Source organism: Brassica oleracea, chromosome C8, assembly GCF_000695525.1.
Source record: "Brassica oleracea var. oleracea cultivar TO1000 chromosome C8, BOL, whole genome shotgun sequence".
NCBI lineage: Eukaryota > Viridiplantae > Streptophyta > Magnoliopsida > Brassicales > Brassicaceae > Brassica > Brassica oleracea.
The window spans coordinates 32412512-32437466 of NC_027755.1; the positions used below are offsets into that span (position 1 = coordinate 32412512).

At 33.1% G+C, this 24955-nt stretch overlaps 3 protein-coding genes across 3 annotated transcripts; all 3 read right to left on the reverse strand.

Moving 5' to 3' along the window:
• LOC106310559 (protein ARABIDILLO 2-like) lies at positions 1-4808 on the reverse strand. The gene is made up of 10 exons (XM_013747790.1): positions 4733-4808; positions 2237-3873; positions 2072-2149; positions 1759-1890; positions 1447-1662; positions 1242-1342; positions 1100-1163; positions 818-993; positions 440-722; positions 1-349 (listed from the first exon to the last, which is right to left on the reverse strand). Exons 2-10 carry the CDS (start codon positions 3800-3802, stop codon positions 149-151), a joined length of 2817 nt encoding a protein of 938 aa, XP_013603244.1. The 5' UTR covers positions 3803-3873; positions 4733-4808; the 3' UTR covers positions 1-148.
• Positions 4809-6547: 1739 nt separating this feature from the next.
• Positions 6548-8292, reverse strand: LOC106307615 (probable U3 small nucleolar RNA-associated protein 11). The gene is made up of 8 exons (XM_013744612.1): positions 8067-8292; positions 7895-7985; positions 7685-7776; positions 7512-7605; positions 7339-7418; positions 7112-7192; positions 6921-7020; positions 6548-6827 (listed from the first exon to the last, which is right to left on the reverse strand). The coding sequence occupies exons 1-8, from the start codon at positions 8120-8122 to the stop codon at positions 6735-6737; spliced, it is 687 nt and encodes a 228-aa protein (XP_013600066.1). The 5' UTR covers positions 8123-8292; the 3' UTR covers positions 6548-6734.
• A 3672-nt stretch (positions 8293-11964) lies between these two features.
• On the reverse strand, positions 11965-13890 carry LOC106307614 (homeobox-leucine zipper protein HAT3). The gene is made up of 4 exons (XM_013744611.1): positions 13489-13890; positions 12908-13263; positions 12725-12804; positions 11965-12415 (listed from the first exon to the last, which is right to left on the reverse strand). The coding sequence occupies exons 1-4, from the start codon at positions 13649-13651 to the stop codon at positions 12109-12111; spliced, it is 906 nt and encodes a 301-aa protein (XP_013600065.1). The 5' UTR covers positions 13652-13890; the 3' UTR covers positions 11965-12108.
• Between the last annotated feature and the right edge of the window lie 11065 nt (positions 13891-24955).

Here is a 24955-nt window from a genome sequence, read left to right on the forward strand (position 1 = left end):
TCTTGTCTTTAATATGGATCAAACATCTTCTGAGACCATAGTCTTGATGTACCTCTGATTCTTTGCTTCCGTCTTGATTTTTATGGTCTGAGAGATACATAAATAGTCTATTCACTAAAGAAATGCTAATGAAATAGGCGCCCGAATCCTATTTAGAAGTTGATACTCTCTTTCCTTTTGAACATTCTGGCTGGTGATGCTCAAGGTTGCGAAGCACAATTTTCGCAAAGATCTTAGCTTCATGAGGCATACTTGTAGCTGCAGCAGCAATACGCAAAAGTTTAGGATATCCAGTGTCATGCATCAAGCTTGCATGATGCTCGGCGTGACTAGTTTCCGGTACTGTGAACTGCATTTTTACATTAGGTCTTAGTACCAAAACGCGAACTGATTAAAAAAAAAAGCACACTAACCATTAAGAAAGAAAAAAAAAAAATACCTGGAGAAGCGCAAAGGCTGCAATTTTTTTGAGTACAGGAGAAGGGTTACGCAGCATTGTAACAAACCTTTCAATTTCTTTATCACTACATCTCAAGATGTCAACTTCTGGGATACGAACTCTCTTCAATACTTTTGCTAACATAGATGAAGTATAAGATGAAGCAGCAGTTGCAAGGGTTTGTGGATCCATGAAAGTGTTAATGTAACTTTCAATGTATTTAAGCCCGCTTCTTCTAACATTAGCCAAGTGTTTAGGAGAAGCCCTTACACTTTCATCCATCCTGTGCACATAGATAGATATGATCAAAAGCCTAGACATAATAGAGAAATGTATATCTTGAATGTGAATACGATTGTTATAAGCTTTTTTTAGTACCTTCTATCAAAGATGTATGCTAATGTTAATGCTGCCAGGAAACGAGCCATTTTGGAAGGAGAAGAAGTACACATGCGACCAAGCGCTAGAACTCCTTCTTCCTCCACAATGCGGAGAGCATTGACATGATTAAAAGAAAGATTCCATAGAGCTCCTGCAGCAACTTCATGCACATCCTTGGAAAAATAAAAATAAAAAAGGGTAAAAGATGAATCAAATTAACTCAAAACATCCAGACGTGATATGGTGACAACTTAAAAAGGTAACAAAAATCTCAATTACCTCATATTGAGATCGTGCAAGAGCAACTAGAGGAGGTATACCACCTTCACGTCCGATTACAATGCTGAATATAGAAAGACCAAAAAATGTATTATCTCAAAATCAGTTTTGCATTGATAAAAAAATTCAAATGGTTGCACACCTGTGGTCTTCTGAGTTTGATAGACTCCAAAGAGCACCAGCTGCACTCTTTTGCAGATCCCTTGATGTATTATTATTCATACAGGAGTTGGCAAGTGCCACCTAAAAATATATAATCAAGAAACACAAGTGATGAAGCTGAAACACACACAAAAAAAATGAAAAAAAAAAGACAGAAAAAGGAAACATAATAATAATAATAATACCGAGGCTTCAACACCACCCAATTCAGCAATCAATTCTCTATTATTTTCATCGTATGCCAAATTCCAAAGAGCACCAGCAGCTTCTTGTTTAACACCACCATGACGGGACCTCGTCAGCTGAATAATAGTTTCCAAGGCACGAGGCACTTCTCCAATAGCAGCATTGTTATTGTTGCTATCATCATGAGCAGCCAGATTAGCCAAACCACGAACCGCCTGAGAAAAGAAAAGAAAAAAACACACAATTTGTGACAAACCTAGTTAAGACAATCACTAGCATAAGCATAGAATAGGTATAAAACAAGGAAGTACATGTTCTCGTGCTCCTTCATACTCGCAGTTTCGAGCCAGCGTCACCAAGGCATTCGCACCTCCTGCTTTTGCAATATCCATGCTGCACTTGTCGTCTCCTGCTAAATTAGCTAATGCACCAGCAGCACGCTCCTAATCAAAGACAAAAGGGGAGTAGAATACTTCTTTTCAGAAAAAAATTAAATTACGAAATCTAGTAAAGTCTTTGAACATAATGAACAATCTTATCTAATTATCTAATCTAAAAGCCCTACTACTATTTTGGATATTCCTATATTAAAAGTGTGAGGGTTTAAAGGTGGCAGGTGTGTACCATAAGTTCACCATATTCATATGACCATCTAAAGAGAAGATCCATCAACACATTCACTCCTCCATCTCGTGAAATGGCCTTTATAATACAAAAAAAAAAAACAATTGTTAACTAGAGAGCTAGCAAAAGGTTTAATAACTCTTTACAAGGTGACAATATTGTTACCTTATATGCGTCTCCAAGAGAGAGATTCCATATTGCACCAGCAGCTTCTTGAGCCACAAGTCTATTCTTAGACTTGGCTAAACCGAGAAGAACACTGACCCCTCCTTCTTCAGAAACAGCCTTTGCAGCATCAGCATTCAAAGACAAGTTCGCAATAGCCTTGGCAGCTTCCGACTGGAAACTTTCTTTCCAAGATTCAGCAAGTTTAAACAGAATCGGGATGCCTCCATGACGCACAACTGAATCGGCTCTTTCGCGGTATATACTATCACTGTCATCACTCAAATGGATGAAAGATGCAAGTCCTCTGGTTGCTCTCTCTTGGACTTCCTCTTGCGAGCTTTGCATTAGCCTAAGAAACAACTTAGCTCCATCCTTCTGCCAGAAACCGTTCAATCCTAGTAAGTTGCTTTCTGTCAAAGATAGAAGAGTGCGAGAAAGGTTCCCCTCGAGCCAACGCCTTGTATCATCCTCTGGCATCATCTTTGATGAGTTATCTTCGAAAAATAGAGAAGCAATCCCATTTAAAGTGTCATTAAACTTAGCAATCAAGAGCTTTCCTTCGAATCTACCAGGGTTGAAATCTGCATCGTGTTCGAGCACGGGGCAGTTTAAAGCACACACAACTTTCAAACTCTTAGACGATGTCAACAGCCTCGAAACCGTCCCGTGGTCAACGCCGGTTCTCGAGACATCCAAACCGGTTAAGTTCGGAAGCTTCCCCCAACTCTCTGCTGCAGCTCTCCAGTCCATGTTTAACGTCCGGGTGACGGTGAGGTAGCGAAGAGAAATCACTTTCCCCAAGGCTTCTTCGTTGATGTTCAGACAATCCAAGAATCCAACATCGCTTAGCAGGGGGCAGTGCTCGGCCAGAGATAGAATCGCCTCAGCGCTAACGTCTATCATTCTAGAGATACGGAGTTTCTTAAGTTTGGGACAGCAAATGGCTATTATCTTTATAGCCTGGCTAGTGATCCTATCGCCGAAGCCTCGTCCAAGCTCGAGGCTCTCAAGAGCTTCATGGCGTGCAATGATCATAGACAACGTAGCATCTGTTAGGTTCTCACAAGATTCGCCGGTTATCTCACGCAGCTTCCTTGCTTTGAGATTAACCAAGGCGGCAGCGGAGTCAAGGCCATCAAACCTAACCTTCTCAAGATCAGCACATCTATCTGCGAGAGAAGCTGCTGCTGAATCATCAAACCTGTGAGCGCGAAGATCCAAAGAACTCCAGAGGTAAGGAGAAGCACCGAGGCTTCTCAATGTCGTACAGGTGGATGCTAAGCTAGCTCGGTCGCGGTTGTCCAGTAGAGTGAACACGTGAAGCATCAGGTCGTAAGTCAGACTAGACCAATCCTTAGACGACTCTTGAACCTTTGGTGCTGCATCCTCATCACCAGTCAGAAGATAGCTTGGTGCACCACCAACCTTATCCTTACCATCTTCATCAACTCTCTGACGCACCCTACGACTCATATCCGATCCATCTTCATCAACTCTCTGACGCACCTTACGACTCTTATCCTTACCATCTTCATCAACTCTCTGACGCACCTTACGATTCATATCTTGATCAGATGTATATACCCTCTACTAGCCAATCCTCTTGCAGCTACTCGGCTTACAAAACTCAAAACCTGTAGAATAATGAAAGCAAGTTTAGATACACAATAGCTCCAAAACTAGAATCTCACTGCTGATACAAAAGATTAGTGTTCTAAAAATCGGTTTAGACCAGCGTTTTTAAAACCAGACAGATCCAATGGTTAACCGGGTTCGACCATAACCTTACATAGCCGGATTGCATCTCAAAGTTATTAAACTGATAAAAACCATTAAAACTATCAAAAATCTGTAAATCATTCATATAAACATAAAACTAGTTTATATTTATAATGTTTTATGTTTAAAATTCATTTATATTAATTATGTATCATATTTACTAACATTACTTTTAAATTTACACACAAAAAAATATATTAAACCAAAATATTGAACAAGGTTTGACTCAGTCGAACCATATTGACCGTGACCCAAAAATTATTCGGTTCAGCTTCCGGTCCGGTTTTAAAAATACAAATCAGACTAAGGCAAAACATTTTTATTGAATGATTTTTTTAATTCGAGACGTTGAAAAAATCTTCAGTAAAATTTATAATTACAGCGTAGCAATTTCTTGAACATTGCAAGAGACACAAGACTAACAAACCGAGATAGCTAGAATGTTTTGCTTGATTATGAGAACAAAAACCCTCGAATATATAAGAAACAAAGGGACTTCGAGGAACAAACGCTATGTCATTTCTATTCAAACTCAATAAGTGATGATCAAAACACGTTTAGTCAAGCAAAGTGACCAGAGGAAACTGTTTTAAGAACATCAAATATGAAAAGGGTATAATCAAATCACGTTATTCAAGCAAAGAGACCAGATGAAACTGTTTAAGAACATCAAGTACGAAAAGGGCATAATCAAAACATGTTAAAGTAAATCACCTTCGGAACAAAAGAGAAGAACTTTGTCTTCTTTTATTCCCAGAGACAGAGAAAGAAGAAGGAAGTATCTGAGGAACTGAGGAATGAAGGTGAAGAGAGAGAGAGAGAGACACGAGAAGAGAGCTTATATAAGCAGATTGTATTGTAAGAGAAGTATCTATCACCTCCTTGGCACGGTACATTATATAGTGCCAGTAACCACGATACCACTCCACTTTTTCTTCTAAACTTTTAAAAGTATTATTAAATTTTCCCATTGTTTCAAAAAAAAAGATTTGTTCCCCTAATATTGCCATTTCCTTTGAATTGTTTGGATAGATAGCATTGTTATGTTCTTAAAATAAGATATTGTATGATAAATTAGTATCTAACTTTCAAATAATATATAACTAATTTATTAAAAGTTTCGCGCGTGATTAACGGTATTTTGAAATCTTAATGTTTGTTAGTTCCACTGTTAACGGCTCACTTTAAAAAATTAATGTGGTTAGTTTCGCGCATTTTTAAAGGATAAATTATCTTGGTTAGTTCCGCACGTTGTTAACGGATTACTTTAATTTTCATATAATTTATTTTAGTGCTTAAATATACTAACTATGTAAAAAATGTTTTTTTAGTTTAAGTTATTAAATCAAAACTTATCCTAAGCAAATTTTAACAGATTTTTAAAGATATGAACTAAAAATTGTTAGCATATTCATAATATTTTAAAATGGTATTTTCAATTAATTTTGAAAAGTAAGTATAGATTTGTTTAGGGAATACATAGTATTTTCATTAATTTTAAAAAAGTATGTGTGGATTTGTTTATTGATTGTAGCTCATTTTTGAAATAAATATACAGACACAATCTCTTTATATAAATTTGTTTGGTATATAATCAATATTTAGATTTTTTTTAATTAATTGTAGCTAATTTTTTACAGTAATAACGCATATGGTAAGTAAGACATAAGGGACATGTGTCTTGCACCTTTAGTAATTAAGATTTTCTCATAATGAATTAATTGTTTTGGATGTTACTTCAACAATTTAAGACTGCTAAATTTCTTTCTGTGAAAATGACAATAATCATAAACCATAAATGACAGAATGTGTTTTATGCCCAAGGGAGGGTTTCTTTTTTTAATAGTTAAGATTTTATTCAATAGATTGACTCACGTAACTCATGCTTCAGAATAAAATCCAAAAAGCTGTAACAAAGTAGAGAAAGAGACCAACAAAAATAAAACTAAATCACATACAGACACACGCTCATTTATGAGTAAACAAATGCATAAAAGCAGAAGTACAAGAGAAAGAGGCACCTTGTTTGTTGCTATTAATATCAAAACCGTTTTTTACCAACACATAGGGAATATAAATTAAAAATATGAATGAATAACGTTCGTTTAAGTATTTTAATTGATTTTTAAATTTATATATAATTTATTAAATCAAAGGAAATCACTGATTTTCAAATCTAATATGCAGATTTAATTAATAATTACAAATTGAGTTTTTAGCATAAAATCTGTTCAAATCTATTGTTAAATCAAATTTATTAACAAATCTGTATCTTTAGCATTTGGATTGAATAGAATTTATAAATCAAAAAACTAATAACATGAATTGAATTGAAATTTAAACTTGTAGAACCAATAATACATGATTTTAACATATATTTAAAAATATTATATTGAATCACACTATTTCATTTGTATTTTCAAAATCCATTAAAATTCATAAACCAATAACCCAATGTGAATCTTTGAAATTCATTTCACATTAACTTTTTGACCACCATTGTATTTCAATTTTCATCAATCACATTAGCAAAACTTCTCCAAATATGCAACAAAAGAGCATTTTAACTCAACATCCAAAGCTTCATATAAAGTTCTACAAATTCTGGAGACATAGAACTACAACAAAACTTTGATATAATAATATTAATAAACTTTAAGTAGAGATCAGAAAAACATGATGAGTAGAGCTACAGAACCATGAAAGCTTTTTTATTTCAGCGTTTTCGATCTGCCTTCCATTTGTATACTGGTTTACCATTTGGGTTGAGTATCTCGTCTTCACGTAGCTTACGTTTGCGACCCTTTTTCTATATGCATTAAAAAAAAATTCCGTTACGTTAATAATGTACCAAGATACATTCATACGATTTGAAAATGAATTGATATAACAAAGCTATTACCTGTAATTCCTTCTGCATTGACATATCCATATATAACTTCTCCAAATCTTTTGCCCTGCTCTTCCTTGCCTCAAGATCTCTGTATGACCTATCCATTTTCCTGTTTTAATACACAGAAGATGATATGAGTAATTTGCTTGTTCGTTTGATGCCTTCATAAAACATCTAATGCATATTTTCAGAGACAATACTTTTTAATATCTTTAGGAATGTGAATGGCGGAGATATCAGTTTTGCTTTTAGCTTGTAACTCCAGTTCTCTAGCCTCCTCTCTGATTAAGAAAAAGTAAAGAGTTACAGGATCATAAGACAACATCAAACAATGTGGTACTAACTTCTTCTCACAACAAACTGCTAAGCATAACAGAAGATGATCTGACTTCTAAACTATCCAAAAGTAAAGAAAGAAGAGAGTAACCTGTCTTCTGCAAAGTAGACATGTCTACGGCTAGGCTGCTCCTCGGTACATTGCAGTGATGCAGTAAGCTTGTCAATTTTCTACAAAAGAGAAGAAAAAAAAAAAGAATATAAATAATTGTAAAACAACAAGCTAATTGCATACTGTTTTAGATGAAGGAAAGATAAAATTACGTTTTTCTCACTCTGCCATTTTTGGAACACATATCCAATATCTTGAGTTTTCATTATCATAAGCTCTTCTGCACTGTACTTATTTATCTCTTCCCTGGAAACCAATCAAGACCAATGAGCTTAGCAATGTACATAGCGAAACAAAAAAAGAAAAAGACATAGAGTATTATTACTTTGGTCTATGAACTCCATCAACTGTTTTACTATTGATCATCTTAAAGTAAAATTCATCTGGATTCTTGAAAGCTGCCTTCTGCTTAAGTTTCTGCAGAAAAAAAAAAAGGCATTAAGAGAAACAATGTGTCTTCATGAACATATATAATGATAAAGGTCTGAGCTTTAAACAAAGCTATAAGCAATTTTGAAAAATAAAAAGATTGAACCTTTTTGATATCTTCCTTTTGGTGGTAAGCTTTAGCTCGGATGACATAGTCCTTATGCTTCTCGAGGAGGCCAAACCTCTTCCTCGCTTGCCTGATAGGTTAATAAAAAAATCCAAAACTTTAAGAAGAGAAACAAACGAATGAAGAAGAATAAGAAAGGAGCAAAGCTTACGGTTGAGATCGCTCCTTATGAGCTGGGCGTGGAACAGCATTACGTAGCGACGACATGTCTAGATGGCTGAAGAATAAGAGGTTTCCGATGACCTGCAACTCTCGAGAGAGTAGAGAAGACGAACGGCGACGAGAACAAGTGTTTAGGGTTCTTCTTTGGATTGGGGACTAGAGAAAATCGAACCTTCTTGCTGAATCTGAAGGTTTAGCCTTAGTAGTTATATTACGATGATTACCTGTTTACCCTTTAGTGTTTAATTAAGGTCGTTTTTTTTTTTTTTTTTGTCAAACTAAGGTCGTTGTTTAGTAATGGGTTTTGTTATTGGATTAGGGTCCACAATACCAATGAGTCGGTCCACAATACGTATGAGTCGGTTGGGCTTGCTTACTACTAAGCCATAATAATCCCCTCGACTATATTTTCGAAACGATTTTGCCACAAGGCTTTTCTACCATCAATTTCACAAAACAAATATGACATAGTTACTGAAATTGATGACATAAATTTCAAAAAAATATGACATGGATAATTTCATTTAATGTTTATTTATATTTTTGGCAAACTTATTAGAATACGTTAATAATTCATATATTATATTTAATATTGATATTTCTTTTTGGTAAACTTTTTTAAAATATGGTAGTAGCTCATACATCATCTATAAAATAAATATATTCATATATAACATTTCAAATTTCAAAATATTATTATTTTGTATACTTATACAATTTGTATTATTAAAGTTTTCAAAAATTTCTACAATTTTTTAAAAATTTAAATATCTAATCGTAACATCATTAAATATTTAATCCCGTATGGCAGCGGCGATAATCTATGTGATGTTCATCTAACAGCAGAAGAAAATAATAAGGACAACAGAAGACAGAGGCGGAAAACCCGTGAAATACCTGAAATTGATAGACACGTTCAAGATCAAATCATCGCAAGACATTCTTCTCAAAAACTGTACCCATGAATCACAGTGAACCGTAAGGACATAAGAAAACGTTTTAGGAAGTTGATATCATCTGCTATGAGTAACTGGAATCAAATCGTAATGTATAAAAATCGCAGATTTAAGAATTTGATGTCTTACCAACTCATCGAAGCCGGAATCGCAGCTCTGCCTTTCCCAGAGAGATATCTTTGAAGAACCGAGAGAATCCCCTGCCAGTTGATTTGGATATCTTCCTAGCCATTTACTGGTCGAATTAGTTGATTATGTTGAAGTTCGTGAAAGTGAGATGCGAAAAAAGGCAGGGATATATAAGCTTTGAAGCTGCGGGAACCGCAAGTGTTAGTGTCGAAGTAGTTAGTAGGGCTATTAGGAGCCATAGTCGTGAGGTTCAGACATTGAAGAGGTGAAATTGAAGAGTCGTAACAATTGATATTTGGCTATGAGAATAAAGGACATGAAGCTGAAAATATTTAGAAGATTAGTTACAAAAGAATATGAGCTGGCACTTAGTGCTTGACTTATTATTTAAACTAACGTGGCATAGCTAAATATTTAGTTTATTCTCTTTTTAGTATTGTAAAATTTAATTGTTGTCAAAAAATAATAATATAATTTAACTTTATTATTAAAGTTTAGTAGTTTTAAGTCTTCGGAGTCCTTTCAAAAATTAAACATTTTTTTTTCTCCTTTTTATTTTTTATTATTTTAATTTCAAGAGATTAGTTAAAATACATACCATCAATGATGAAGTTATTAGATTTAAAAAGAAAATCAAACTACAGTTGAACTAAAATAAACAAAAAAAAGTAAATAAATCACATGCTATTACGTATATTATATAATACTAGTATTATCTCCCGTGCTTAGCACGGACATTATTTTTATAATCTACAATGAGCATAATTTATTTTGAAGGTTATAATTTACAATGTAAATAAATATTATTTTCAAGGTTATATTCTTTCCCTATTGCTTTTATATATATATTTATTTTCCTCCATCATATTCTTTTAAGTTCATTTGCATTGCTATACTTGCTCAGTCATTTTTGTTTCTAACAGAATCTACAAATAAAAATTATAAACGTAGAAGTATATTTTTTTGATCTTAAAGTAAACAAAATAATTTCACTGCATTTTCTATATAATTATAAACACACAAATAAAGAGAAAGGAAAATTTACCGTAGTGTTAGGTCTCGATTTAGATAGTAGACATGAATCTTTCTTTTGATTTCATTTGTTGCCTTCTAAGTATCTCCATGTTTTCCGTCTTTTTTTTTTCTTTTCTTCTTGTGGTGCTTCTCAAGTTCTCAGACGCTGTGTACATGTGTTCTAAATTGAGACCATATTAATCTTTTCGTGAACTATCACCACGACAACAAATAAACATATTCCAATAAATTGAGAATTGATTAGTCATTTTAAATACATTGTTGACATATTTTATTTACCTTTACCTTTTTCACATACAGTATGTAGTTTTGGCCAATGTCTAGAAGTACATGAAAAAAATAAGAAAGTTATAAAAAGGTTAGAAGAGAAAATGGTTAATCAAAAAGATATTTGAGCATAAAGAGTTTAAGCATTTTTTTAGTTTTCACTTACATGGACTTGAAAGCTTTATCATCCAACATCAGTATCATTCCATAGCATATTGATGTTCGTCTTTTTCTCATTTCGTTAAAAGACAAAATGCTTTTGAAAACTATTACGCAAATGTTGGACCAGAAACATTTTGGATTTGGATGTTGAACTGTAAATTATTTCGTCATTAGAAGTTGAAACTTTAGAGAGATCAATGGAGCCATTGCAAGAGATTTAAGAATTTACTATTTCTGATTGCAAGTAGAAATGGAACTAATATATGACAATTATCTAAAAAAAAAAGTAGTGGTTTCAAAGTAGTGGGATCATGGGTGTCGTGTGAATATATTGGAAATTTTTATTTTATATATAAAACAAATAAAAGGAAATCAGTTAATAGATAAAACATGTTTTATGCGTTTAAAATTTTCTGTATTTACATTTGTTTTTTAAATCGTTATTGTTTTTAAAATATTTTACACATGTCAATTGTTTTTAATTGTTTTAAAATTTTTTCTATATGTCATTTTTTGATTCGCGAAGCGACTTGCGATTTAGTATATAAGGAATGATAAGATAGTAAATGGTTTCTAGGCTGGTTTGATTGAAACTGATTCGGTTATGATGTAGTATTGATTTAGTTTGGTCGGTATAGAATTCATAGAACCAATCAGCTAAACATGATTCCTGTTTGATTGGAACTGTCTACTTAAAGTCTACACTCTATACTACATGTTGGATCTGGCATTGCCTTGAAGGCTATTAATTTCTGTTTTGAATTTTTTTTTTTCTCGTCTTAGCTTAAGGCATGAAGATATCTTCGTCGTACCTCTCTCTGTCGGTTGAAATCTTTTTGACATTATAACAAAAGAAAATCATATCCTCCAGTGTTCTGCAAGAGGTTCTAATGGTCTGACTTCTTCTTATGTGGACCCAAATATGTCTAAATACAGACCAAATGTTACGTTGCGTCACGTACATGTCTCGATATTCGTATTGGCTTAAAACATTTACTTTACAATTCACGTACATGCAAACAACATGTCGCTTTCGTTGCCTCTTTAGTTCTGTGTCCTAATCCCAAATTACTAAACAAAAAAAAATTAAATAAAGATGCTTGCTAAAATACTTTACAAAATCTTTTCACAAAAAAAAAAAAAAACTTTACAAAATCATATTCGGTGTTCAACTATTTCAGTTCTCTACAAATATAAAAACTATAAAATTATAATTATCATGAATAATAAACAAGTTTGTTTTACTGAAACCAGAAAGTCTATTCCCTAATCATTCGACAATGATATTTTTACATCTCTCAATGGACATTAGAGAAACAAAGGAGACAAGAACGAAGATGAGCATGAGACCAGGCACTTGAAAGACATTCCAAGATCGTTTTAGCACATTATATAATATAAAAACGAAATCACCAAAGCCCATTGAAGTTAAACTAAAGCTAATTCTTCTGAAAATAACAACAAACAAATAAAACACATTTTTCAACGAGAACCAGCAGCAGGACGTTGGCGGAGAGGAATAGCAGCCCACGGGCTCATTGGTCCCATTGGAGACGATGAAGACATCACAGGAGCAGGAGCAACCGACGATGAAGCAACGGCGACTCGCTCACAGGAAGGACACATGGTGAGAGTAGTGGGAGGTTTCATGTGCATGTACAACTGTGGAGACAGCTTTAAAGCCCTAAGCTCACTCACTTCCTTCTGCAATCTTCGATTCTCCTCCGTTAGATTCTCACAACATCTTTTTAGATACTCACAATCAACTTCCGTTTGCTTCAGCTTTGTCCTACACACACATATCAAGAGTCCAAAATTTTAAATACCCAATGCTAAAACCGAATCCAAACTAGACCAATTCAGAACCAGAACCGTAGATAGCCGGTTTTACACAGATTGTTAGTAATTAGTATTATATTTGGACCGGAAAACTAACTTACTAACTCGAACTAAACCAGAGACCCATTAGATCCTTTAGGGAAATCTTTATGGGTCATACAAGGACATTGATATGCATCACCATCATAGCAATAACTAAATATTTTGCTTTTTTGAGACAATTGAAATTACAAAAATAGCCTCTGAAGTAAAGTTTTACCTTGCCCTTCGGTTTTGGAACCACACTTCCACTTGCCTAGTCCTTAGATTCAACTGCTTAGCCAGAGCCATCTTTTGCTTCTGCATCCAACACACGTCACATAATTCAATACGAGAAACGAAAAGTCAACTTTGTGATAAATAAAAAGAAACGTCAATGATAAATAACGGAAATGCCACTGACCGGATTGAGAGTGCTATGTTCTTTAAAAGTCTCCTCGAGGACCAAAGCTTGTTCTTTAGACAACCGGAGCTTCTTCCTCGACCCGTCGTCTCCGTTCCCACCACCATCTTCATCGTCGCTGCCACCACCGAGAGAGCTAGATCCTCTCTCCGTCTCGTTATCCTCTATTGTTCTTCCACCTCCAGCTCCCGCCGCAGCCACGAGCTCTCTTTCGTTTCTCTTCCCGCTCATCACGCTTGAGACGGTGCTATTAGGAGACGAAACTCCCGCATCTTCCTCCACGTCAACGACCACCCTCGACGGAGCTCTGTTCACGTCGAGCCCCCGTAGGAACGATCCCACGTCGGAGTTCCTCTCTACAGATTCAAAACCGTTACGTTAGTTTCATTTTAGTCACACCACAATCTCGAGAATTACATTTTCAAGAAAATAAAACAAAAACAGCAAGAATAATATCGAATATATATAAATTTAATAATATCGGATCTATATAAATATAAAAATTTGCCAAGGTTGTTGAACAGATTATTCATAAATCAAGAAAATCAAGAATTCATTATAAAAAAAAAAAGAGTAAGTACCTGAAGATTGAAACATTTGAATCCAACTGTTCTGCATATGCATGTGTGATGAAGATGAATAAGAAGCCATAGGCGTTGGATTCAACCTCGGAGTTGACTCCTTTTGATTTAAACCTAAACTCAAGCTCAAGCTTAGCCCCAGTCCATCATCCCTCTCACCCATTTCTCAACAACAAACAAAATCAAACTTTTTTTCTCTCAAGTTTTTTTCCTGGAAAATGAACAAGTGACCTCTCTCTCTCTCTCTCTCTCTCAAAGATGTTGTGCCACTTCCTCTACACTTGTGCAGCAGTACAGTTTGAAAGATATGGCTTGTGTTTAAATTTATATACAAAAGAGATTTTTCAGACAAAGAGATATGGGGTTGTGGGGAGGCTTAGGGTTTCAATGATGACTTGTGTCAGAGAGACCTCTGTTACCTCAATGATGATATATACTGCATAGAAAAACCTGCTTTTAACTTAACCATGGTTAAAAATAAATCCAGGAGTTATTACTATCATCTCACATCCTCTGTTAACCATGGTTAATTATTAAAAAGGTCCACCAATCTTGTCCTATTTCTCTCAATTTCCGTTTTGTAACTTGTATCTATTCAATTATTTTTAATAACATATGAACCCTATCAGAGCGTTTCAAATATTCTCAATATTCATGTATTATTAGTAAATAGTAATACTCGTTCATCAAAGTTTTTACTATATATGGATAAAGATATTTCTTTAACTTTATTAAGAGAATATTAATCTACCCGAGTTTCAAAGTTAAATATGTAGAGAAAGCTCTTTTTCAAAAACCCACAAGCTAATGGCTTTTTGTATATGGCTTTCATTACGAAAGCGGCTTTCTCGCTCGTTGAACGTTGACCAATGAGAAATAAAAAAAAGCTGCGGTTGAAAAAAGTTCGACTGTAGAATCCACGCGCTGGTGGAAAATAATATCATACTAATAATTAAAGAATCATCACCATCATCATCATGAAAACATTTAACATCATATCATGCCTTATTGCTATCATCATATCCCTATTCTTCTCTGAATAACGCGGGTCCTACGTATCCCAAAGACAGCCTTTTCTGCAGCTTTGCTTTTTACAACTTTTATTTTATTTTCTTTAGTGCATACGATAGTTTGTATTTTACTGATATTTTGTAAAATGTTAAGACTTTTTTTTTGTACTTTACTTCTCATGTTAACATGGGTTTGTTTTGATTTGTAGTTATTTAACAAATCACTTCATCCCTTTCACTCCTAACACTAGCATTGAAAGCAACTTGATAGTAATTATAATACTAGAATTTTTATTTTTGTAAAAAAAAAAATTAAACTCGGATATATTAAACACACATACTTAACCCCCGGATGGAGGTATAGTGCACGGATAAACTCTTTTTTGGTATTCAAATGAACCAAAAGCAATAACTCATATTCGTGTGGCTAGTGGGATTCGAACCAGGGCTATAATAATACTAGAATTCCTTACTTGGCATGTAGTCAAGATCTTTTTAGTGAAACATTTTTAGTTTTTTACTAATTATTCAATCTTTAAAAAACCATATAACAATGTGTTTTTTTTTGTCATCTGGTAGATTAAGATTAGATCAAACATCATTTTACACCAAGACGCTAGAGACATTACCCACCCTTCCAGAGCCAAGAGCCAGCGAGGTAACATGTACCACCCGGAGCCAAAAAATGGATACAACACAAACCCATAAAACTAACAAAGACACGAAGAAAAAAGATGTCGAAAGGCAGTAGAGTAAAACAGAACTTTAGGAGAGGAGTGCTCCACCTTGCGCTCAAAGATGAGCTTAGCGAAATAGAACTCATCAACAATTAACACAAACTAAGAGGAGCAGGGAGATAGACTAGACGCACACGAACATCACCAAACATATAAACTGAATCGAGAGAGACTAGAATCCTTAACCGTCGCTGTAAACTCCCTTCAATCCCAACTAAGTCTCGCCATTGGACCTTGAGTGTGCTCTCCCCGCGCCTCATACGCACCATCACCCCACGTCGAAGCCTATAAAAGCTTCCCGGAAACGTCTTATTCACACAGCCGGTAACTGGACAATAACCACTCCAAATCCATGACAATCACGATCAAGACGGCAACAATCGACCGACAATGAAGCAATCGCTCCGATATACATCTATCTCCTTCTGATCCTCTCAAAACTAAGGTTGAGCTCGTAAAAACCTCTGGCCATCGAAAGTAACAACCACCAGGGTTGACTCTAATGAACAGAGGCAGCACTCCGTGAACCCCGCTAAGCACCCTTCACTGGTAGACCACGCCGATGTCGAAGTACCAAGCTACACGTTGCCTCTGGGAACCGGAGAGACAAAACCATCATCCACCACTTTTCAAACGCGCCTCCATTTGTCACACTGTCGCACCAGGAAGTAGATCCAGGGGCGGAGGAGAAATCCCACTAGGTCACGCGCTGGCGTCACGGAGAAGTTGCCGGAGATCTTAAAATTTGAAAACTAGATCTGGTGGTATCCCCTATCCTAAAAGCCGACCTCTTCTTCTCCCGTCGCTCCATACTCTCATCGCTTTTCCAGAACCACCATCTAGGCTCCTTTAACCGCTTTAGATTTCAGGTGAAAAGAAAAGACCAGAATCGTAGACATATCGAATAGGGATTGAAACCGAGAGAAAGGAGAGGCAAATTAAAAAGGATGATTAGAGAGAAGGAAGTACCTCCGGTACCGGCACGGCGCCGGACCGGAGAAGAAGCTTTACGGCAGAGGGCTTGAGAGTGTTTTGAGAGAGCGGTGTTCTGCAGAGGAATTTAGCAAAACAAAAGAAAAAAAAAAGATCGATGACAATATGTTTATATATAACAATGTGTTTATATATATATGTATATATATATATATATTTAGCAATATTAACATTAATGTTCTTTGAATATTTAATATTAGTACTGTATGTGAATATATAGGGATGTTAAATACTAGAACAAAATAAGAAATCGATGAGGAACACGCGCGAGTGAGGGGAAGATGAGAGGGAGAGAAGAGGCGGTGGGCTCAAAATGGGTATGGAATCAGGAGGGGGCAGAGATACGGTGTCGTATCGATAGGTTACAGACAGCCTATAAAGAACCCTAAACACTGCATGGATTGGAGTTGTCTGTGAATCCAACATGCATTCCCGTTCCATGCCTCCTTTCATTTATTGTTATATTTTCCCGATGTCTTTTTAGTTCATAATAATATCAAATGTTAATTAATTTTTCATTAATTTCATCTGTCAGTCAAACACAAATAAAAGGAAACGCACGACATGTGGTGGTGGTGTTGGTAGATTTTATGGCTGAAGTAAATAAATGTTTTAATTGTGTGTTTAGTGTTTACTAATACTAGTATCTATTTTATTTTGTTATTAATAATGCCCTCGTCACTTCTGCCTTCGGTCTCATCAAGACTTTCAGCAGTTTCACAGACAAGTCAGGTCAGCTTTATTAATTTAATCTCGAAACGTAACTTAGTTCTAATGACATTAATATTTGTTTTGACATTTACAAACAGTCTAACATAACACCCTTCTTCTCACTTAATACATCCATTTATGACAGTAAGAGTTGCTCAATTCTCAGACAAACCACAAAACCATTCGTGAAAATGACACATTTTCTTTTTACTGTTAACTTATGAATGCAAAAACAAACAAAAACAAATACTTATTTAGCGCATGCACAATGGATGCTTTCATTTTCATCTTCGAATATTCATTTTCTCCAAAATAAAGAAAAATAAAGCAACATTTCTTCCAATTGTCTACTTCATTTTTTCTTCAAAACAGAACATTCTAATTATATTATTTCTCTAGTTTATCATTAATTATTAAAAATACCTTATATTTTTCATATTTAGTAATGTTACCCAACTATTTTTTGTTTTAATACTAATCCAACATAATAACTAATTAATATAAAGTAAATATTAATATAAAATAAAATTAGCACACATAGCATAAATAAATAAGCAAAGAACATCATGTTTTATGAAGAAGCAATAGACATATATTTTTCCCACGAGTGATCAAAAAAATGTTCCAGAATGAAAAATAAGCTTTTTGATCTTTGATTCTTCGAAATCGAGCCAAAAAATCTTTGAATATACTATATGTTTTAGTATATTTAATGTTGTAATTAATAAAATGAAAATTAGAAATTAACTAGGTCATATTAAAAAATATATTTTATTTTATCAAAAGTATGAATAAATAAAAATTGAGGACCAGTTTATAATTTAAAAAGTTCATCTTCAAAAAATGAAGATATGTATAGTATATCTTCAAATTTGAAACAACTCTGTTCATGGTTTCATTTTGAGCAAGAAATGAAATACCATTGAAGCAACTTTTCTTCGAAATGAAACAAAAAATAGAAAGTGAAACACCATTGGAGATGGTATTGCAATTTTTCATTTCCTGGTTCAAAACTGTGAAGGTGATTTTCTCTTAAATTTTGTATATTTTTTAAAATTAGTATTATCCCGTAGTTAGCAAGGGTCAAACATCATGCTGGTTTAGCTGAAACAAAATCTTTGTAAATTAAGGCTTCAAATGTTTTAATTAATCCGCACCGCACCGTATTTAATAGTAACAAAAAATTTTATATATACCATATATCTATATATTTTTATAACTTTTAGAACACCGCAGTTATACCGTTTGTCATGTACTATTCAATCCACTGTTACCATTCAGAGTCTAACTATGAAGATCTTAGAGCATGATTAACCCGGGGTTCTTAGGATTGAGTTATTAACGGAAGTTAAAAAAACTGTTTCTTAAGTTTTAACTAAAAAAAGCTAAAAACCGGTTTTTAAAGCTAAAAACCGGTTTTTAAATAAGGACTTTAAAAACCGGTTTTTAAATAAGGACTTTAAAAACCGGTTTTTAAATAAGGACTTTAAAAACCGGTTTTTAAATAAGGACTTTAAAAACCGGTTTTTAAATAAGGACTTTAAAAACCGGTTTTTAAATAAGGACTTTAAAAACCGGTTTTTAAATAAGGACTTTAAAAACCGGTTTTTAAATAAGGACTTTAAAAACCGGTTTTTAAATAAGGACTTTAAAAACCGGTTTTTAAATAAGGACTTTAAAAACCGGTTTTTAAATAAGGACTTTAAAAACCGGTTTTTAAATAAGGACTTTAAAAACCGGTTTTTAAATAAGGACTTTAAAAACCGGTTTTTAAATAAGGACTTTAAAAACCGGTTTTTAAATAAGGACTTTAAAAACCGGTTTTTAAATAAGGACTTTAAGAACCGGTTCTTAGTTTTTTTAGTTAAAAATTAAGAAACAGTTTCTTAAATTCCGTTAAGAACTTCATTTTAAAACTCCGGGTTAATCATGGTCGTAGCAAGTGGTACGACGCAGTTGACTGTTTCTCAATCTTAATAAAGCTACTTGAATATTTTGACCAAAAATTGACATAGGTTATGCTTACCTCGACAAATATGTAAAACTATTGGAATTAGCCCCAAAAAAATACTAAAATAATTTTTTTGATAACTCACCAACGTCGTTGCCATTATTCATCACGCGCTGATCATTTTCTCACTCATGCCAATGTTCTTTGATTATTGAAAAATCTCTATATAGGTTTTGTATAATGAACGAAGAACTAGACGAAGGGGGGCACAGTAGTTGTGAACAAATATAACGTGTATAATAATTTTAAAAATATGCATAGGTACGTTATAGATCGTAATCCGTAATTGTTTTTGTGTTCTCTTTATTGTTTTGGGTCAAGTTTATGTGTTCAAATATGCCTATTATCATGTATAACCGTCCATATCTCGAGAAATTCGTTGTTATTTAAGCATGTGACTTCAAATACATAATAACCTCTCTTGTTCTTACAGAAGAGAAAATGACCTTTCACTAGAGTCTCCTGCTTTATGTTACTTGATTAATTTTTGAAAATTTGAAAGGGAAAGAGAGAGTCTACTGGACCCGAAGTATTTCTATTAGCGAGTCAGACTTTCCAAAATTAATTATTGTGTGATAATTTAATTTCTTCAGTTTCATTGTGTTTTGGTTCCTTGTTTTTATCCTTGTGAACGTCTTTGTGAGTTCAGACTAATTTATGGCAAATTAAATGTTTGTTTAAAAAGCAGCAATAATATAGACACTCAAAAATAGGATATGTAGTGTACTTCTAATATTTTATCATCAATATCTTTGTTGTTCAAAAAAAAAAGAATCATCAAAATCTTTAAAGTTCCCTTTGATAGAAAATTTTAGGAGAGGAGATCTATGCTTTTCTATTTTCTTTTTCTAAGAACAAGCGCAATGGTGAGACTCATTAGAGTCCTTAGCGACAAAGAAATTTTGGATTAATCCTGGATATTTTGGATTTTTATTAAAAAAAAAAAAAAAAGATGACCATTCACGGCCTACCACGTAGTCGTGAAGATCCGCAAATAGTGCAAGGATTCACTAAAAAAGAGTTCTTATTTAGAAATTTTAAGGGTTGAATCCTTAGTTTTTGGTGAGATATACTGATTATTTAATTATTTTTTTCTAAAAACTCTCAATTAAAGATTCTCGTTGCGCATGCTCTAACTACATGCACGCTCTATTTTAAAGTTAAAGGTACATGCACGCATACCCCTAGTATGCATTGAAATGTGACTATATCAAGAAATGGGAACTTTGTTTACAAAAAAAACATAGGGAACTTCAACTTCTCTGAGAGTCTCTTCCCAGACCATCATTAACCTCACTGTTTTAACTAAAGTTCTTAGTTTCGGCTAATACACAAGTCTTTAATTTTTTTTAGATTTTAATAAAAAAAATTAAGAATCGTCTCTTAAATAAGAGATGTATAAACCATTTCTTAACCAAAAATTATTTAAAAAAATAAAAAAATGTCAGATCATGAATTAAAAACGCGGCCAAGATGTTGCTCTCTTTCCAACATAGTTGAATTCTCATGCCTTTATTTTCACAGATTTTTGTTTGTTGCTTAGAGAAAGTACAAAATACACGGAGGAATGGAATCGCAGAACATGGGTTGTAGCATATCTTATGCTTCTTGCGGAAAGTCATGAATTTTAGTGTTGAATTATCGTAGTAAACCTAATTTTGCTTTAACAAGTTTAAAATTATAAGTTTCCAACTAACTGAAGAAAATAAGTTTCTCACTTAGTGATAATGTGTGGAGATTGTATGAATTCTCCAAGGGTCTGAGACGATGTACGATAGAGAGAGCTCAATCATGTATGTTCTCTTTGTTTTCTTTATTGGAATATAAATGCTTGTTTTGCGGAAATCAAATTCTTCGGCAATCTTGTAAATTTGCGTCAGATGTTTATATTCGGTTATTATAAGGATATACACGTGCGAAAGACGCGTTGATATCCTCGATAAATATAAAAGTTTGATTTATTTATTAATTAATTACTTAGGCAGTGGAGTGATCATGTTCTACATAAAGAAATTAAACGAGCATGGGTATGTGTTCACAGATATTTTCAGACAAAAATAGCACGGCACCGCCTATTAACGAAGCGACATTTACTACTTCATATAATGACCCCGTGACCCCAACATAAAGTTTTAAAGATGGTTTAAAGACGGTTTTCTTGATCAAATTTAAAATTTTCGGCTGGCTGATCAAGTGATGATCCACTCGGAACCGTTGTGTTTGATCAAAGTTTCATATGGTAAACATGAAATTAAAAACGGAATATGGAAACTAGAGAAATTGTTATTTTTGTAGATGAATGCCTTATTTTAGACTTCTTGTTGTCTAGGTCGTTAGAGAGTATTTCTTCGTGTGTGTATGTCAATAGAAATACGTCCGTATACATCAAAGGATCATAATTTTTATGTTTATTTGCCAAAAAAATGCAAGGAACATATTTTTATGTTTTTTAAAAAATAATATTTTTATGTTTTTGTAATACAAGGATGAAGTAAAGTTTACGTATTTTTTTATATCTTGAACAAATACGAATCGAATATAGGAATCTTCAAATAAAAGGGAGGGCCAGGACAGGCAAAGATCTAAGAACAAGAAGAAGTGGAGATCATGAGAAAGATGAAACAAGGTCACGACTTCACGTGCATGAGCATGTGAGAAGCTGTCTACGTGGCAATATGTGGTCCCAGTGACCACACTCGTGCGGTGGAGTATTGTTCCTCGCCGGCCAGACATCCCACTTCTCAACAATCATTTGGACCCATTTCCCCACGCGCTCTACCTTCCGCGTCTACACTAATTCTTCTATAAAAATTAGGCTATATTTAATTTTTTAACTAAAATGTTACTTCCTCTATTCTTGAATATTTGATACTATTAAGAAAAAAATTTATATTCCAACATGTAAAATGTTTTAATATATTGGTGCATTGGTCATAGCCGAAATTCGTAGAAGAAAATGAAGTTTTGTCTTTCTTTCAATCTATTTCAAGGTAAATTTAACTTTATCAAAAACTGTGTAACCAATCAAATTTAATAGTTATATTTTATAGTTAGTTCAATTGTTTTTAATTTATAATTTTAATAATAGATTTTAAATAAAAATAGATTTTCTTAATAATCGTGTTTTACCTAAAACATCTGACATTTAGGAACGGATGGAGTAATAAACAAACTTTAAACCCTAAATATTCGATGCCTACATTTTAAATGAAATCTAACCCGTTAAAGAACTTTATCTGGAAGTAAGAAACCCAAAATAAAAATAAACCAGATTTTTAAAACTAAATTCTAAATCTACAAACAGGTGTATTTCGTTTGGTTGCAAAAAAAAAAAAATTGTTTTTATACAATTCTCAAGTTTCTCTTTTCAAAACAGATAAAATTGATGTTCAAAGTGTGTTTTTACAAACGATATATAGAGTTTATGTATTAAGTTAAAACTTAAAATCATATCAATTGATAAGTTTTTTGGATTTTCAACTTAATATAAATTGGTGGTAAGTAGAGTGGCTATATATTACCTAAGTATTTTTTATATTTTCAATGTGAGATTTTATTTTCAATATCTTTTAAAAAAGATATTGGTGCGTATAATCATTAATCTCGACATAATCCATCATATTATTCTGAGATAATGATTTTTTAAAATATTTTGGAGAATTTGAGTTTTCTTTCGACTATTAATTTGTGGGATCATCGCACCATTTTCCGGATCATATTAATGGGTCATGATTTCAGCTCGGACTGATATTTTGATAAGTTTCGTGGACTTTTAACTTAAAACCAATCGGCGTTAAATTAAATAGCCCAAATCTTTACATATTACTTAAGTTATTTTTATATTTTTAATATTGTGGGATCTTATTTCCAATATCAATATCTGTCAAATGTCCAATTAGACCGATTTATAAGAGCATCTCCAATCCCACTCCATAATTTACTGCAAAATGGAGTGGGAAATGGAGTGATGAACAAACAAAAAATCTATTTCCAACCCCACTGCATAATTTACTGTAAGATGGAGTGAGAAATGGAGTGATGAGCAAAGAAAAAACCCATTATTCCATTTTTTTGCTTGTTCATCACTCTATTTCCCATTCTATTTTTCAGTAAATTATGGAGTGGGGTTGGAGATGCTGTAATTTGATAGTATTCCGACTCGTTCATATTCATTCCAAAGCAGCGATCGCAGTTCGAAGTAGGCATATTTAACTGCGTGTTGTAATAATCATTATGCTACTAAACAACACCATCATTCTCATCATTCTATTTTTCGCAAGGCAGCTCTATATTTAAATCAAACCGGTCTAGACTTTTTCCAAATCCTGAATCATTAAAGGGGATTATTGGAACATGAATTTCTGTGGAATTTGATGATTTTAATAGTTGACAAAATTTTACAAGTTAACTAGATTTAACAAATTTTATCAAATATTTTTACATAGATTTTCATTACTTGTATATAGAATTCTATCGATTGTTATTAACTTTTAAATTAAGAAATTAATGGTGGTAGAAAAAAAGGAAATAAAATCATTTCAATTAAGACAATTCTTAAACAACTTTTTAAAAAGTTTTTGTCACAAAAAATATCTCAAGAAATAAAATGACTAAAAAAATTAATTTCTACTTCTTAATTTATAGATATATAAATAAAAATAAAAATTTTATATAATTTCGAAATATATGTTTTAAATTTGAATTTTTGTAAAAAAAATTTTGAATTATTATTTGTGAAATGTTTAGTTAAAAAATACAAAAGTGCTTTTTAAAACTATTTTTACAATTTTTATTTTAAATTTTTAATATTTTTTTCTATTTTTTTTAAGTTGTGAGTTGTATTATGTTAAAATTGTGATTTGTATATTATTTCATTCTTCAATTTGAGTCTTTGTATGTGAGTGTATTTTATTACATTGATTTCAAAAATCTTATAGGTATAGATGATATTCTCAAAGTTGATTACTATGAGTAAAAACAAAGAAAATTTACATCCCAATAACAATAGATCTTAATAGAATCTTAAAATCAATGAAAACTAAACTTTTCCAATAACAAAAGATTTTGAGTGGAATTTAAAAATCATCATTCCAATAACAATGGATTATATTTAGATTTTAAAAATTCACAAACCAATAAGAATGAAATCTCAAAATTTAATAATTCCTCTAGAATTCTTTGCCCAATAACCCCTCCTAAATGTAGAATATGCATTTTCGATATGTGGCTTCCATGAAATCAACACCTTGCTATCTTCCTGATTTAACTCATTGTTTGTGTATAGAACTATACATTATATATGAGGCTGCTTTGGTATTGCAAAATTTCATACTGAAGCATGTAGTTTATCCCCGTAACCCAATATCACCGTTAATTATACTTCTTGGAGAAAATCTCCCAACTCAAAAGTCCCAAAATTTGAACTGAGGAATTCAACATCTTGTTTTATTTCAAAAAGACGCCACCATTTGGCAGTTGGCACTATTTAACACTTCTTTGGTCGAAAAGAAATTGTTTATAGCACAGAAAGAGAAACTCAGTGATAACTGTGAAGGTTTAGTAAGAAACAAATGGGATGGGGATCCAATGTCCACCGACCAACAAACCTATCATCATATCTCATCCAATAATGAGGTCGTGAGATTAATATACAGTGCACCCTTTTTTAAATAACTACATTATCATACTATCACTTTAAGTCCATAAAGAGTAGTATTACATAATTCATTTGATGTGAAATATCTAATCTAAATATGGTCCCCTTTGTGCCGATCCATGTTCTAAAGTTTTTTCATTTCTCCCCCCTTCCATTGTATTTCAGTAGTTTGTTTCAACTTAATCCATCTGACTGATTTCTAGAAATACAACAATTCAGGGTCAGTTTTAAAATATTTTGTAATTTTTTTAAAGAAAAAGCAATTCAACAAATCAAGAATTACTTCTATGTTTGCAATTTCTCAAATTATGATTTTTCAAAGTTCTTTAGAAAATGTTTATGACCCCCC

What these genes read in the sequence shown, in the direction of transcription:
- LOC106310559 (XM_013747790.1), bottom strand. Translation starts at nt 3,802, where the DNA reads ATGAATCGTAAGGTGCGTCAGAGAGTTGATGAAGATGGTAAGGATAAG. An exon ending in TGGGTGGTGTTGAAGCCTCG is followed by an intron (nt 1,343 to 1,446) that starts GTATTATTATTA and finishes ATATATTTTTAG; the next exon opens with GTGGCACTTGCCAACTCCTG. An exon ending in TTGCACGATCTCAATATGAG is followed by an intron (nt 994 to 1,099) that starts GTAATTGAGATT and finishes TATTTTTCCAAG; the next exon opens with GATGTGCATGAAGTTGCTGC.
- LOC106307614 (XM_013744611.1), bottom strand. Translation starts at nt 13,651, where the DNA reads ATGGGTGAGAGGGATGATGGACTGGGGCTAAGCTTGAGCTTGAGTTTA. An exon ending in TCAAATGTTTCAATCTTCAG is followed by an intron (nt 13,264 to 13,488) that starts GTACTTACTCTT and finishes TTGAATCTGTAG; the next exon opens with AGAGGAACTCCGACGTGGGA. An exon ending in AACATAGCACTCTCAATCCG is followed by an intron (nt 12,805 to 12,907) that starts GTCAGTGGCATT and finishes TGTTGGATGCAG; the next exon opens with AAGCAAAAGATGGCTCTGGC.
- LOC106307615 (XM_013744612.1), bottom strand. Translation starts at nt 8,122, where the DNA reads ATGTCGTCGCTACGTAATGCTGTTCCACGCCCAGCTCATAAGGAGCGA. An exon ending in CATAAGGAGCGATCTCAACC is followed by an intron (nt 7,986 to 8,066) that starts GTAAGCTTTGCT and finishes TTAACCTATCAG; the next exon opens with GCAAGCGAGGAAGAGGTTTG. An exon ending in GTCTACTTTGCAGAAGACAG is followed by an intron (nt 7,193 to 7,338) that starts GTTACTCTCTTC and finishes TTTCTTAATCAG; the next exon opens with AGAGGAGGCTAGAGAACTGG.